The 17,149-nt window shown below is 37.2% G+C and overlaps 1 protein-coding gene across 2 annotated transcripts in view; it reads left to right on the top strand.

Moving 5' to 3' along the window:
- Window positions 1-17,149, top strand: part of CNTN5 (contactin 5) — a 1,277,333-nt gene that overhangs the window by 849,203 nt on the left and 410,981 nt on the right. For both annotated transcript variants that reach the window (XM_038568215.1, XM_038568216.1), the window contains one exon: window positions 16,988-17,083. In XM_038568215.1, the coding sequence (XP_038424143.1) occupies window positions 16,988-17,083 (96 nt within the window). The remainder of the gene's footprint in view (window positions 1-16,987; window positions 17,084-17,149) is intronic.

Raw genomic sequence — 17,149 nt, 5'->3', positions numbered from 1 at the left:
GGGAGATTATTATTGATTATTTGATGTTCTAGGAGTGCTTCCCTGAGAGCAACAAGTGCAAAAACGCATCACCAGGGACAAAGGAGCTGGCTGGTGTCATTTCCCTCCCTCACCCCTTAGCATAAACACAGAATCACCTTCAGCAAGCAGCACAGCACCAATACTGGCTACCCAAACTACTTACAGTCCTACCACCCTGCCCTTTGCTGGTGCTGCCCTTCTCAGGCAAGTGTGCCTCAGTCCTAGCACAGCAGGCTCCTTACTCAGAAGACCAGCACAAACCCTCACCCACACCACATCTCCCAACCAGAGAATTTTGAGAAGCTTCAGTTCTAGTGGAAGTAGACTAGAGCACACGTAGTTAAAATTCGCCATGCTCTGGCCAAGATCCAAACACTGCCTACTGCAGGCAGAGAGCCTGTACAGACAATTGGCCTGAAGCAGAGCAGCCAAAACACAGCAGCAGAATGCATGCAGCACACACCAGAAAAACTCCATGAAGTAGTAGGCCCTGGACGCTATATGACCTCTTCTTCATAAAACCATTACTATTAGGAGCATGAAACATAACAGGCTTTTCTAAAATGTAGAAGAATAAAAATATTTAGACAAACTGTTAAGACAGAGGAATTCATCACAAATGAAATAACAAGATAAAGTCATGCCAGAGATCTAAGAGAAATAGTTATAAGTAATATGCCTAATGTAGGATATAAGGATACTTACTGGGCTTGAGAAAAGAATGGAAGACTTCAGGGAGGCTCCACTGAAGAGTAAAAGAGTTTAAAAAAATCAGAAATGAAAGATGTGATAACTGAGATTCAAAACAGACTGAGTATAATGATCACAGGGATGGAAGAAGCAGAGGAATGGATAAGTGACATAGAAGATAAAATTATGGAGAAAAAAAATGAAGCTGAACAAAAGAAAGAAACTGTAATTATAGAACATGAAAATAGATGCAGAGAACTCAATAAAACATAATAACATTTGTATCATAGGAGTCCCCGAAGAAAAAGAGAGAGAAAGGAGGCAGAACATTTGTTTGAGGAAATACTAGCTAAAAAACTTTCTTAACCTGGGGAAGGAAACAGACATCCAGAGCCAGGAGGTACAGAGAACTCCCATCAAAATCAACAAAAGTAGGTCAACACTAAGACATATTGTAATTAAATTTGCAAAATATGAGATAAAGAAAAATCCTAAAAGCAATAAGATAAAAGAAGTCCTTAACTTACGAAGGAAACCCATAAGACTGACAGCTCTCTCCACAGAAACTTGATAAGCCAGAAGAGAGTGGCATAATATATTCAATATACTGAATGGGAAAAATCTGCAACCAAGAATACTCCATCCAGCAAGGATATAATTCAAAATAGAAGGAGTGATAGAGTTTCTCAGACAATCAAAAACTGGAGGAGTTCATCACCACTAGCTAGTTCTGCAAGAAATATTAAAAGGCACTCTCTAAATATAAAAACCAAAAGAGATGAAAACAAGAAAGGAAGCAGGAAAATCTCAAGAAACAAAGACAGAACAAGTGACAAAATGGCACTTACAAACATATTTATCATATTTATCAATAATTACTCTGAATGTAAATTCAGACTAAATGCTCCAACCAAAAGACATAGGGTGTCAGAATGGAAAAAAAAAAATCCCACAAGATCCATCTATCGGCTTGCCTATGAGACATTAATTCACCTGAAGGTTGAAAATGAGAGATGAAGAAATATTTGTCATGCAAATAGATGTCAAAATAAAGCCAAAATAGAAATACTTATGTCATACACACTAGATTTTACACCAAAGATCAAACGAGAGATGAAGAAGGGCACTATATCATAATAAAGGGGATCCTACAGCAAGATCAAATAATTATAAATACATATGCCTCCAACATGGGAGAACCCAAATATATAAAACAATTAATGAAAAATATAAAAAAAAATTACTGGCAATAATGTAATAATAGCAAGGGATTTTAACACCCCACTTATAGTGATGGACAGATAGATCATCTAAGCAGAAAACCAACAAGGAAGCAATGGCTTTGAATGACAAACTGGACCAGATTATATACTTAACATATATAATCAGAACATTGTATCCTAAAGCAGCAGAATACACTTTCTTTGCCATTGTACATGTGACATTCTCCAGAACAGATTACATATTAGATCACAAATCAGGCCTCAACAAGTACAAAAAGACTAAGATCTTACCATGCATCTTTTCTGACCACAGTGCTATGAAACTTGAAGTCAACTACAAGAAAACCTTTGAAAAGACCATGAATATGTGGAGTTAAACATCATGTTACTAAAGAATGCATGGGTCAACTGGGAAATAAAGGAAGAAATTTAAAACAAACAAACAAACAAACAAAAAACATGGAAACAAAGGAAAATGAAAACATATTGGCCCAAAACCATTGGAATGCCTCAAAAATGGTCATAAGAGGAAAGAGTATAACAATAGAGGCCTACCCCAAGAAATAAGAAAAATCTCAAATAAACGACTTAACTATACACCTAATGGAGCTAGAAAAAGAACAAGAAACAAAAGCTAAACCGGCAGAAGGAGGGAAATATAAAACCTAGAACAGAAATAAATGATGCAGAAATTAAAAAGGAAACCAGAACAGATCATTGAAACCAGAAGCTGGTTCTTTGAAAGAATTAATAAAATTGATAAAATGCTAGCCAGACTTATGTAAAAGAAAAGAAAAAGGACCCAAATAAATAAAAGCACAGTTGAGACAGGATAAATAACCAATATGACAGAAATACAAACAATTGTAAGAGAATATTATGAAAAATTATATGCAACAAATTGGACAACCTGGAAGAAATAGCTAAATTCCTAGAAACATATAAACTAGCAAAATTGAAATAGAAAGAAACAGAGAACTTGAACAGATTGATAACCAGCAGAAATTCAATGAGTGATACAAAAATCTCCCAACGAACAAAACTCCAGGGCCAGATGGCTTCACAGTGGAATTCTGTCAAACATTTAAAGAAGAGTTAATATCTATTCTCCTTAAATTATTCCAAAAACTATGAATAAAAGGAAAACTTCCAAACTAATTCTATGAGGCCAGCATTACCTTGATTTCAAAACCAGACAAAGACCTACTAAAAAAAGAGAACTGCAGGCCAATGTCTTTAATGAGTATGGATGCAAAAATTCTCAATAAAATACTAGCAAATGAAATTCAATAGTACATTAAAATAATCATTCACCAGGATCAAGTGGGATTATTCCTGAGCCACAGGATGTTTCAATATTTGTAAATCAATCAATGTGGCACACTATATTAATAAAAGAAAGGATAAGAACCATATATATGATCCTCTCAATAGATGCAAAAAAGCATTTGACAATGTAAAACATCCATTCATGATAAAAATCCTCAACAAAGTAGAGTTAAAGGGAACATACATTAACATGATAAAGGTCATATACAAAAAACTCACAGCTGGGATGTCTGGGTGGCTCAGTGGTTGAGTGGCCTCCTTTGGCTCAGGTTGTGATCCTGGGGTCCTGGGACCCAGTCCTGCATCAGGCTCCCCACATGGATCCTACTTTCCCTCTGTCTATATCTCTGCCTCTCTCTGTGTGTCTCTCATGAATAAATAAATAAAATCTTTTAAAAAAGAAATTGAGGAGGACACAAAGAAATGGAAAAATATCCCATGCTCCTAGATTGTAAAAACAAATATTCTTAAAATGTGCATACAAACCAAAGCAAGCTACACACTTAAAGCAATCTCTATCAAAATACCAACAGCATTTTCCACAGAGTAGAATGAACAAACCTCAAATTTGCATGGAAGCACAAAAGATAGCCAAAACAACTTTGAAAAAGGAAGAGCAAAGCTGAAGGCATCACAGTTCAACTTCAAGTTATATTTCAAAGCTATAGTGATCAAGACAGTATGGTACTGGCACAGAAACAGACACATATGTCAATAGAATAGAACAGGAAACCCAGAAATGGACCCACAACTATATGGCAAATTAATATTCTACAAATCAGGAAACGATATCCAGTGGAAAAAAAGATAGTCTTTTACAAATGGTGTTGGAAAACTGAACAGAAACATGCAAAAGAATGAAATTAGACCATATTTTTACACTACACACAAAAATAAATTCAAAATGGATTGAAGATCTAAATGTAAGACAGAAAACCATTAAAATTCTAGAGGAGAACATAGACAGTAACCTCTTTGATATTAGATTTAACATCACCTTATTAAATATGTCTCCTGAGGCAGAGAAAGAAAAGCAAAAATATACTATTGGGACTTCCTCAAGATAAAAAGCTTCTGCACAGGAAAGGAAACACTCAACAAAACTAAAAGGAAACTTTTGAAATGGGAGAAGATATTTCAAATGGCATATCCAATAAAGGGTTAGTATCAAAATATATAAAGAACTTATAAAACTCACACTCAAAAAAAAAAAAAAAACAAGCCAGTTAAAAAATAGAAGGAAGACATAAATAGACATTTTTCCAAAGAAGACATACAAATGGCCGATGACACATAAAATATACTCAACATCACTCATTATCAAGGAAATACAAATCAAAACTAGAGTGTGATATCACCTCACATCTGTCAGAATGGCTAAAATTAACAACACAAGAAAGAATAGGTGTTGGCAATAATATGGAGAAAGGAGAACACTTACGTTGTTGGGGGGAATGCAAATGGATACAACCATTCTAGAAAACAGTATAGAGGTTCCTCAAAAAGTTAAAAATAGAACTACTTTATGGTTTAGCAATTGCATCACTATATATTTACCAAATTATACAAAAATACTAATTCAAAGGGATATGAACACTAATGATTATTGCAGTATTATCAACAATAGCCTAATTATGGAAAAAGCCCAAATGTCCATTGACTGATGAATGAATGGAGAAGTACTGGCATATATATATATATTTGAATTTTATTCCATATGTAAAATGGAATATTACTGATCCATCAAAAATAATGAAATCTTGCCAATTTCAAGGACTTGGATTGAAAGCCCAAGGACTTGGAGCTAGAGAATATTATGCTAAGCGAAAAAAATGGAAAAAGATAAATACTATATGTTTTAACTCATACGTGAAATTTAAGAAATAAAACAAGGGAACATGAAAGGGGGGAAAGAGAGGGAACTAAGAAACAGACTCAACTCTAGAGAACAAACTGATGGCTACTGTAGGGAATGTGGGCAGGGAAATGGGTTATATAAGCAATGAGTATTAAGGAGGGCACTTGTGATGAGCACATCATTGGGGAGCAGGTGTCCTGCTGTTTCACTGCATCTGTATCTTTGGGGTAAATCCCCAGCAGTTCAATTTCTGGGTCGTAGGGCAGTTCTATTTTTAACTCTTTGAGGAACCTCCACGCAGTTTTCCAGAGTGGCTGCACCAGTTCACATTCCCATCAACAGTGTAAGAGGGTTCCCTTTTCTCCGCATCCTCTCCAACATTTGTGGTTTCCTGCCTTGTTAATTATCCCCATTCTCACTGGTGTGAGGTGGGATCTCATTGTGGTTTTGATTTGTATTTCCCTGATGGCCAGTGATGCGGAGCATTTTCTCATGTGCGTGTTGGCCATGTCTATGTCTTCCTCTGTGAGATTTCTGTTCATGTCTTTTGCCCATTTCACGATTGGATTGTTTGTTTCTTGGGTGTTGAGTTTAATAAGTTCTTTATAGATCTTGGATACTAGTCCTTTATCTGATACGTCATTTGCAAATATCATCTCCCACTCTGTAGGTTGTCTTTCAGTTTTGTTGACTATTTCTTTTGCTGGGCAGAAGCTTTTTATCCTAAGTCCCAATAGTTCATTTTTGCCTTTGATTCCTTTGCCTTTATAGATGTATCTTGCAAGAAGTTGCTGCAGTCAAGTTCAAAAAGCGTGTTGTCTGTGTTCTTCTCTAGGATTTTGATGGATTCTTGTTGCACAATTAGATCTTTCATCCATTTTGAGTTTGTCTTTGTGTATGGTGCAAGAGAGTGGTCTAGTTTCATTCCTCTGCATGTGGATGTCCAATTTTCCCATTTATTGAAGAGACTGCCTTTTTTCCAGTGGATAGTCTTTCCTGCTTTGTCAAATATTAGTCAACCATAGAGATGAGGACCCATGTCTGGATTCTCTATTCTGTTCCATTGGTCTATGTGTCTGTTTCTGTGCCAGTACCACACTGTCTTGGTGACCACAACTTTGTAGTACAACCTGAAATCTGGCATTGTTCTGTCCCCAGCTCTGGTTTTCTTTTTAATATTCCCCTGGCTATTCAGGGTCTTTTCTGATTCCACACAAATCTTAAGATGATTCGTTCCAACCCTCTGAAGAAAGTCCATGGTATTTTGATAGGGATTGCATTGAATGTGTAAACTGCCCTGGGTAGCATTGACATTTTCACAATATTGATTCTTCCAATCCATGAGCATGGAATATTTTTCCATCTCTTTGTGTCTTCCTCAATTTCTTTCAGAAGTATTCTGTAGTTTTGGGGGTATAGATACTTTACCTCTTTGGTTAGGTTTATTCCTAGGAATCTTATGCTTTTGGGATTTACACACTGCAATTGTAAATGGGATTGACTCCTTAATTTATCCTTCTTCAGTTTCATTGTTAGTGTATAGAAATGCCATCGATTTCTGGGCATTGATTTTGTATCCTGCCACACTGCCGAATTGCTGTATGAGTTCTAGCAATCTTGGGGCGGAGTCTTGTGGGTTTTCTATGTAGAGTATCATGTCATCTGCAAAGAGGGTGAGTTTGACTTCTTCTTTGCCAATTTGAATACCTTTTATTTTTTTTGTTGTCTGATTGCTGAGGCTATGACTTTTTTTTCTTATTGGAGTTCAATTAGCCAACATATAGCATAACACTCAAATGTGGAAGAAGAGAAATGAGATGGGGCCATTTGCCTTTTGCTTGGACCCCTGCCCTCAGGGAGCAATCCAGTAGCTAGGTGGCAGGCACAGGGAAGGACTCGGGCAGTAACATGATGCCTGTTCTGGCCACCTGTCTGCGTGAAGGCTTGAAGATATGTTTCTCAGCCTCTTCCTCACCTCCTACTTGCTAACGGTTGATTTAAGTCATGAAACCAGGCAGTAGTATTCTGCACTTGCCAACCCAGTTCCTTTTTCAAGTTTGTGTTGGCACTCAAGCTAAAAAGTCATTCCTTTTTCCCCCCTCCCCCTCTCCCACCAAAAATAAATAAAAAGAGCCCGCAGAAGCATGGCAGGTTTGCTGACATGGAGCTCTGAGCTCTTACCACGAGAACACCAGCCCCTAGAGTGGTATGAAGATTATTATTCTATAAATGGGAAATTCTACTTGGTTCGCACAGCCCTGCAGCTTGCATACTTTCAAAGTACCTAGACTTTTCAGCTCTGAGGAGTGGGAGCCACTGTTCTCAGAAAAACTTGTGTAAGGAAGGTTGAAAACTGCCAGCTGCTGTGCCAGCTTCCCCTTGGTCGGGCCAAAGAGAGCATGGCAAGTCAGTGAGACCTTTCTTCTCCCACATCATTTTTAGCCCTTGGGGGGTTTCTTATTTGTTTGGTTTGGTTTGGTTTTCAAGGTGGAATTTAAAAAAAGCACCAAGTAACATTTTTTTAAAGATTTTATTTATTTATTCATGAGAGACACAGAGAGAGGGAAAGAGAGAAAGGCAGAGACAGAGGCAGAGGGAGAAGTAGGCTCCATGCAGGGAGCCTGATGTAGGACTTGATCCCGGGTCTCCAGGATCATGCCCTGGGCTGAAGGTGGCGCTAAACCACTGAGCCACTGGCGCTGCCCCAAGGCTAGGACTTCTAATACTATGTTGAATAGCAGTGGTGAGAGTGGAATTCTCTGTCTTGTTCTGATCTTAGGGGAAAGGCTCCCAGTGTTTCACCATTGAGAATGGTACTTGCTGTGAGCTTTTCGTAGATGGCTTTTAAGATACTGAGGAATGTGCCCTCTGTCCCTACACTCTGAAGAGTTTTGATCAGGAATGGATGCTGTATTTGGTCAAGTCCTTTCTCTGCATCTATTGAGAGGATCCTATGGTTCTTGTTTTTTCTCTTGTTGAGATAACCTATCACATTGATTGCTTTATGAATGTTGAACCATCCTTGCATCCCTGGGATAAATCCCATTTGGTCATGGTAAATAATCTTCCTAATGTACTGTTGGATCCTATTGGCTAGTATCTTGTTGAGAATTTTTGCATGTGTGTTCATCAGGGATATTGGTCTCTAATTCTCCTTCTTGGTGGGGTCTTTAACTGGTTTTGGAATCAAGGTGATGCTGGCCTCATAGAACGAATTTGGAAGTACTCCATCTCTTTCTATCCTTCCAAACAGCTTTAGTAGAATAGGTATGGTTTCTCCTTTAAACGTTTGATAGAATTCCCCTGGGAAGCCATCTGGCCCTGGACTTGTGTGTCTTGTGAGGTTTTTGATGACTGCTTCAATTTCCTCCCTGGTTATCAGCCTGTTCAGGTTTTCTACTTTTTCCTGTTCCTGTTCCTGTGTTGAATAGTTTTTATTGATTTTAGTGGGGGATCTCTCTATCTCCTGGCTCTGAATCCTTGTTTGCCTTCCAAGTTAGGGAAGTTCTCAGATATGATTTGTTCAAATACACTTCCTGGTCCTCTGTCCATTTCAGCTCCCTCTGAAATTGGGCTCTGAAGCCCAATTAAATGTAGATTTTTCCTTCTGAGGCTGTCATTTATTTCCCTTAATCTTTCCTCATGATCCTTTGTTTTTCTCTTTTTTCCTCAGCTTCCTTCCTGGCCATCAATTTGTCTTCTATGTCACTCACTTGTTCTTCTACCTCATTAACCCTCGTCGTTAGGACCTCCAGTTTGGATTGCATCACATTGAATCGATTTTTAATTTTGACCTGATTAATCTAAATTCTGCAGTCATGAAGTGTCTTGAATCCTTTATGCTTTTTTCCAGAGCCATCAGTAGCTTTACAATTGTGCTTCTAAATTGGCTTTCTGACATTGAATTGTAATCCAAATTCTGTAATTCTGTGGCAGAGAGTACTATTTCTGATTGTTTTTTTTTTTTTTGTGGTGAGTTCTTCTTTCTAGTCATTTTGCTCAGTGCAGAGTGACTAAAAACAAGGTACTAGAAAAAGAAAGGAAAAGAAAGAAAATAAAAATGGAAAAAAAAAAACAAAGAACAAAAAACAAAAACAAAAAAATCACGGAGGGGTATCCTCTGGTTCTATATACTGTAATTCCCTTGACTTCCCCTGGAGCTTTCCAGAACTGCTGGGTCAAGAACTTGCTCTTCCCCTGTCTTTCCAGCTGTTCTTCTGGTGGAGGGGCTGCTGAGCTGATTCTCAGGTGTGTGCACCTGGGGTAGCTGCCAGGTGCATGGCTCAGTGGGAGCTGTTTATCCTGTGAGGCCCCTGTTCCCTGGCAGCCCCAACCCTCCCAGGCACAGGGTGACACCAGGAGGAACAACCACACTGGCAGAGGCCAGCCTTCCAGCCCTGGAGTCAGCTCCCGCAGTAACTACCGCAGCTCCCAGTCCACACTGGCCTGGATGCTCCGGGGGCAGCGGCACTGATCTGCACAGCTCGGGGGTGCCCGGCGGCAGGAGTGTTCCCGCTACTCTGTGCCCTCCCTGCCTTTTCCTGTCCCTGGAAAGTGCAGGATCCTGGGCTGTATCCCCCATTGCCCTGGGATCTGGGGCCTGCGCCGCTGGATATGCACTCTCGGGAATGCACAGCCCCCTCTGCTCCGAGCCGCCACTTGAGCTGCTCCCGAGGTCCCGCTGGGCATGCTCCAGCCCTTTACCTCGAGCTTGGTCTGAAGCGTGTGGTGTGCCCTCCCCTGGGGTGCATTTCCTCTGTTAGTGACCTCGGAACTGGGGGCTCCACTGCCCCTCCTGGGATCCTGCCAGAGTTCCCTGGGAGCGCCTTTCCCTCCCGGATGATTTTTAAAGTTCCTGCATCTCTGGAACTGGGCTTTCCTGTTCTAGAGGCTCTAGCTGCCCAGCCTTAGCCTGGCTCCTCGCAGGGGCCCTTCCTCCATTGGATTATTTTTTATTTATTTTTTTTCCATCTTCCTACCTTGTTAGAAGGGCAAACTCTTCTCTCTGGAGCATTCCAGCTGTTCTCTCTTTAAATCTCAGGTCAAATTCATAGGTTTTCAGGATGATTTGAAAGTTATCTAGGTAAATTGGTGGGGACAGGTGACTTGGGGACCCTACTCTTTCGACATCTTGCCCCTGATTCTGGTTTTAGTTTTTGTAGAAATTCAAACTCAATTTTTAGAAGTTTAAAATTCATATAAATTATCTGTATTCACAACACCTTTAATGTCATAGAATTAATTGAGAACGCCTACAGCATTAACAGTCTAAAATTTACTAACACTACCTACAGGATGAATTCATAAGCAAGTGCAATTTATTTTATTTTATTTTATTTTATTTTATTTTATTTTATTTTATTTTATTTTATTTTATTTTATTTTATTTAAAGATTTATTTATTTGCTTGAGAGAGAGAAAGAGAGCTCGTGTAGGGGTTTGGGGGAGAGGGAGAGACAAACCCAAGCAGAACCCAGGCCACGTGTGGAGCCTAATTCAGGGCATGATCCCATGACACTGAGATCATGACTGGAATCAAAATCAAGAGTCTGATGCTCAACGGACTGAGCCACCTGGGCATTCCCTAACAAAGTACAACTTAATATAATAACTCTGATTCCCATTTCTTCTTCCAAACACACAACTCTCATATACTAAACATTGTCACTTACTCAGAAGAGATTTAAGGCTAGGAAATTAAAACCCAGGAGACATGAACTTCAACATTTTATCATAATTGTATAAGATTTATCCTGTTGAATGGTGTTGAGAAAATTGGACAGCCACATGTAGAAGAATGAAAGTGGATAATTTTCTTACACCATAGAAAAAAAAAAACTCAAAATGGATAAAATACCTAAATGTGAGACAGGAATCTCACAAAATTCTTGAGGAGAACACGGGCAGCAACTTTTTCAATCTCAGCCACAACTACTTGCTAGACACATCTCTAAAGACAAAGGAAAAAAGGCAAAAATGAGCTATTAGGACTTCAGCAAGATAAAAACCTGAACAGGAAGGGAAACTGTTGACAAAACCAAAGACAACCAACAGAATGGGAGAAGATATTTGCAAAAGACATATCAGATAAAGGGCTAGTATCCAAGATCTGTAAAGAGCTTTTAAAACTCAAAAGTTTTAAAAACTTTTAAAAAAACAAATAATTCAGTCAAGAAATGGGCAGAAGACATAAACAAACATTTCTCCAAAGAAGACATACAAATGGCTAACCAGACACATGAGAAAATGCACATCACTCATAATAAGGGAAATACAGATCAAAACTACACTCAGTGAGAATGGAGAAAATTGACAATTCAGGAAACAACAAATCTTGGTAAGGATGTGGAGAAAAGGGAAGCCCTTACACTGTTAGTGGGAATGCAAACTGGTGCAGCCACTCTGGAAAACAGTATAGATGTTCCTCAAAAAGTTAAAAATAGAGCTACCTTATGGCCCAGCAGTTGCACTACTGGGCATTTATACAAAGGACACAAACAGTGATCTGAAGGGGCACCTGCACCCCAATGTTTATAGCAGCAGTGTCCACAATAGCCAAACTATGGGAAGAGCCCCAGAAGTTCATCAATAGGTGAATGGACAAAGAAGATGATAGAATATATAATAGAATATTACTCAGGAATCCAAAAAAGGAAATCTTACCATTCCCAATGATGTTGATGGAACTAGAGAGTATTATGCTAAGCGAAATAAGTCTATCAGAGAAAGATGTTTATCAATGATTTCACTCCTATGTGGAATTTAAGAAGCAAGACAGATGAACATAGGGGGTATGGAGGGAGTAATAATTTAAGACAAAATCAGAGAGGGAGATAAGCCATAAGAGATTCTTAACCATAAAAAGCAAATTGAAGGTTGCTGGAGGGGATGTTGGTAAGGGATGGTATAAACAGGTGATGAGCATTAAGTAGGACACATGATGTAATGAACACTGGGTGTTATATGCAACTGACGAATCACTGAACTCTATCTCTGAAACTAGTAATACACTGTATGTTAATTAATTTAACTTAAATAAAAATTTTAAAAGCATTTATCCTGTTACTTTGACCCTTTTCCTTTATTTCTCCCTGAAAACTAACCAATCTATTGTACTTAACATAAGATCATAAGATAAATGTCCTGAATCCCATAGGTGCTTTCTCTCTCCAACATTTTAAAAATTCACCTTTCTAGGCAATGATTTTTTAAATGTTTTAGCCTGTGTGTATGTGTGCCCATGTACTATACCTACTTAAGGTGTCTTAGTGGGAGAAAAATCTTGCTAATTTGTTTGCAAATTTGTTCAACCCAACTGTAGCACCCAGTGTGATATTTATGAAGTCTTTCAGAAGAAATCCCTTTATAGACCTTACTAACTGTTAACATTCTTCTCCTGAGTTACTGAAAAATTTTTATCTTGCCATAACCATGAATGCTAAGACTGAAGATACAGCCTTTTATTTTGGCCCTTTTAAATGTAAAGGTAAAATTAATGGCCAACTTATAATAATTTACAAAAGTATATGACATATTCTTAAGTGTTAATCTTAAGCTACAGGATTGATACCATACCCATCTTATCTTCACCTGGAATCTGTCACCTGGAATCTTTTGTATTATATACATATAAAATATATATACATATAAAATAATATATCTTTTTTAATTTTTTTTATTTTACTTTTTTAATAATAAATTTATTTTTATTGGTGTTCAATTTGCCAACATACAGAATAACACCCAGTGCTCATCCTGTCAAGTGCCCCCCTCAGTGCCTGTCACCCATTCACCCCCACCCCCCACCCTCCTCCCCTTCCACCACCCCTAGTTCTTTTCCCAGAGTTAGGAGTCTTCATGTTGTGTCTCCCTTTCTGATATTTCCTACCCATTTCTTCTCCCTTCCCTTCTATTCCCTTTACTATTTAAAATATATCTGTATCTATCTATTATCTATCTATCTATCTATCTATCTATCTATCTATCATCTACTTATCATCTATCTATCATCTATATCAAGCTGTTTCAAATCCTTTGTGGAATAATGCAAGGAAGAAAAGGGAAGAGGGAAGGGGAAAGTAGGCATACAGAGGAAGGAAGGAGAAAAGGAAGGAAAAAACCCAAAATATATGTGAGTGTGTGTATGTGTAGCTCACATTTAGGAGAATATCATAAAGAGCTGCATGGTAACTCATAAGAATGGCTTATGACATAAGCTGAACAAGCTGAAGCTGTGATAATTCTTTGAGCTTATACACTTATTTGGTGGCACAGATTCAGCTGGGTCTATGTACAGTTGGCCCTAGTAGATATGATTAGTTCATATATCTACATCCTTCCTTTTTTATCTCTTCTGTAACCCCAGGACCTAACATTGTGTTCAGTGTGTGTTTCTCACTGAAGAAATATTTATTAAATCAATGGATGAAATGGTTTGTTTATATCTTATGAATATGCCTTAAATCCTAGATCCTAAATCTATATTCTAACTGTTGTGTAAGCTTCTCAAACACATTATTTATTATATATCTGTTTTTCTTTGCATGGTTCATGTAAGATGAATAGGCGCAATAATTTTGTAAACTGCAATTCTAATTAAAGCTTTATTATCAAACTTTGAATGAGCTTCTGAACTTGGAAGAAGGGTTACAGAAAGGACAAGGCCTAGTGCCCTGTGATTCTTGATCACAGACTTTCCTCGCCAGCCATATCTTATCTATTTGTCCACGTGCTGTTTTATGGGTTCAGAAAGAGGTTTATTTCAGTTCATGACTTGAACTTGAAAGTCTTATATTAAGACTTTAATTTTTACTCATTTTTTCCCTTAAAATTAAAAAATAATATATCAACATGTACTTTTTATTGTGCCAACAAAATAATCAAAGCTCCATCCATAAAAGTTCTTGTTTTTTTATCTCTTTGATAGATACAATGTGTAATCTATTAAAATAATGTAATAAGCACTCAGAGTATGTTCTCCAATGAGTACTTCCAAAGAGACTAACTGCTTTTTATTCACAATGAGATAAAAACAACCAGCTGTATTGTCATTAAGATTATTTTGCACAGGGCAGCCCTGGTGGCTCAGTGGTTTAGCGCCGCCTTCAGCCCAGGGTGTGATCCTAGAGACCTGGGATGGAGTCCCACGTCGGGCTCCCTGCGTGGAGCCTGCTTCTCTCTCTGCCTGTGTCTCTGCTTCTCTCTCTCTCTCTGTGTCTCTCATGAATAAATAAATAAAATCTTAAATTAAAAAAAAAGATTATTTTGCACAATTGCCATCTGCACTCCAACCAAGAATTGTTTTCACATAAATCATTCTGCCACAGATCAATCAGAATCTTGCCTGACACAAGGACCATTTTTACACTATAGGTAATTCACTATTTTTTTCCCTTAGAGGAAAGGCTTAAATGAGAAAAGTATACTCTCCATGAAAGGACAGTCTCCTTTTCAGTATATCTTTATATGTCTTATGAAAGAAAGAAATAATGTATTCACAATTGAAAAAAAATCACTTATCTTTGTACCGCTGGTATTATGCTTCCTAGAAAATAATGACACAGAGAAAATTTCATGACAAAATGAATTGTACCTGTATTAACAACTGATACACAATAAAGCAATTACAACTTAGTGTTTTCTTTTAGGTCATTGTGATCTCAAAACACAGTTGGGTCATAATTATTCTATGATTTTCTTTTTTTTAAGATTTTATTTATTCATGAGAGAAGGGGGTAGGGGGAGGGCAGAGGCACAGGCAGAGGGAGAAGCAGGCTCCATGCAGGGAGCCTGATGTGGGACTCGATACCGGGTCTCCAGGATCACGCCCTGGGCTGAAGGCGGCGTGAAACCCCTGAGCCACCTGTGTTGCCCCTATGATTTTCTTTCTTTTTCATGTCTGGGCCATGCCTATACTTCAGTTTCTCATATATAGAAATTAATTTAGGACCATTCTTTATTAAAATATTATTTTTACTATAATACGTTGATTTGAAATGTCATAATAAACATACCATAAACTTGTAGTAAATGGAATAGAAATTACATATATATTTTTCAGGAAGCATTTAGGAGATTCAGTTATAAACATTGATATCCAAATAGCCTTTCAGAGTTTATAAATTCAGTGAGGATGAAAAAAGGAAAGTGAAACCATAATCCCCAAAGAGATATTAATGCAACCACTGCCTCACCATGTGGCTTCTGTTTCTAGGAGGATAGTCAAAGGAAGTCAAATTAGACATCTTACAATGCTTGTTTTCATATTAAGATCTTTTATTGGGAAAAAATAAGAGCTTTTATTGGGAAAAAGGCAGCTTCTATCCCTAAGAATCAATACATAGGAATTTAAGCCATGAGTCACTCATATTTGAAAATGAGTAAACTTGATTTTTATCAGAAGTTAGTGTATATGTTCTTAAAAAGAACCAAAAAGAAAAAAAGAAGTTGAAATAAGACAATTCTTTCTTATCTATCTAGTTTGTGAGATGTTTAACTATTTACAATGAAGCATAGAATTACATGTGAAAGTCTAAACACTTTCATCAATAGTGAACAGTTCTCTATTCATTTGACATTATGCTTTCACTTTTAGTAGTTCTTCACGATTTTGAATGTATTTAAGAAGATTTGATTGTACATTTCAGTAAATCAGTAAATTCTTGTGCACACCTCAAAAAAAAAGTATATAATCCCTCTCCAGATATTAAAGTTAGTGATTCATCTCCTTTATATAATTTCAGTGTGCTTTCTTGACTGCTTACTCTCTTCATTTGTCAGATTACTAAACATTATATTTATGGTCTACATTGTATTACTGTGAAACAGACTATTTTAATGTGAAGTAATGAGAAGTTTCAAAAAAACCTCTTTTATAGTTGGTGAGTAATGGAGGGAAAGGCGGAACGTTTTCAAGGTGTATTTTTCACCATGGGAACATGATTTCACAAACTAAGGATTATTTATAAAAATATTGAACTTCTACGATTTCTAGGAAACTATTCTAAAAATCATATCTTTGATCAACTTAGCCCAAGAAGGGGGAAGGGCCATATATTCTGAGCTGTGAATAGATTAATAAACAATAATAGAAATACAAATAAAACACTTCATTTTTTATGCAACTTTATTTTTAAGAATGTATTTTCTAATTGCGTAAATGCAACATTATTTAAGAGAAGACAGTTGAACCTCAATCAATGCTATGATCCTTCATACATATAGTTGAGTATTTTGATCACTACAATATTCCCAGAGTAATCAAAATGGATGAGTAAATTGATTTGTACAAGCCATTACAGGCCTCTATAAAATTAAAATAACATGACTTTTTGCTCACATTTATATAAAAAGAATAATTCATTTCCTCATTATATTCTACTAGAGCACACAAGTCTCTCTAATTTGGAAAATTCATGTGGTTTTACACACCATTCCTAGCATGACATAATGAGGCACTAGATTGGACACCAGGTGCCTCTAACCACTTTTATTTATCTTCTCACTATGCATGAATTTGTTTTATCAATAGTAAAAAAAAAAATCAGTATGTTGGAAATATTACAAAGAAATAAAAGGACAATTTAATGTATTATAAATGTATTGTCTATTTTCTTCTTATACTGGCAACTTATATGAACTATAAATAGAAGCAAAGAATGTGTAGTGCATATAATTTGAAAATAGTGGTATTTAAAATTATATGGTATGGATTTATTTTTAAGTCTCTCATGTCAATGCCTAATAAGCAAAAATGAACTTTTTCTGCATAATGAGATCAAAGTAGGTATAAGTTATAAAAGTATTAATTCTTTAAGCTTTTTTTTTTTTCTTCCCCTTGCATCTAAATGCTGTGTTGTATTGACAGATCTGGGAAATTTTAGTGGACGGACAAGAAGTGCAGTCTCTGTGAGGGAAGGCCAGGGGGTTGTTTTGATGTGCTCTCCTCCGCCTCATTCACCAGGTACAGTAGGATCCCGTTCTATATTGCTGCTGCTCTCTTTTTACTATATGCTCATTCTTTTAAACA

Source organism: Canis lupus, chromosome 21, assembly GCF_011100685.1.
Source record: "Canis lupus familiaris isolate Mischka breed German Shepherd chromosome 21, alternate assembly UU_Cfam_GSD_1.0, whole genome shotgun sequence".
NCBI classification, from domain to species: Eukaryota; Metazoa; Chordata; class Mammalia; order Carnivora; family Canidae; genus Canis; species Canis lupus.
This window is presented reverse-complemented; position numbering and strand designations above follow the sequence as displayed.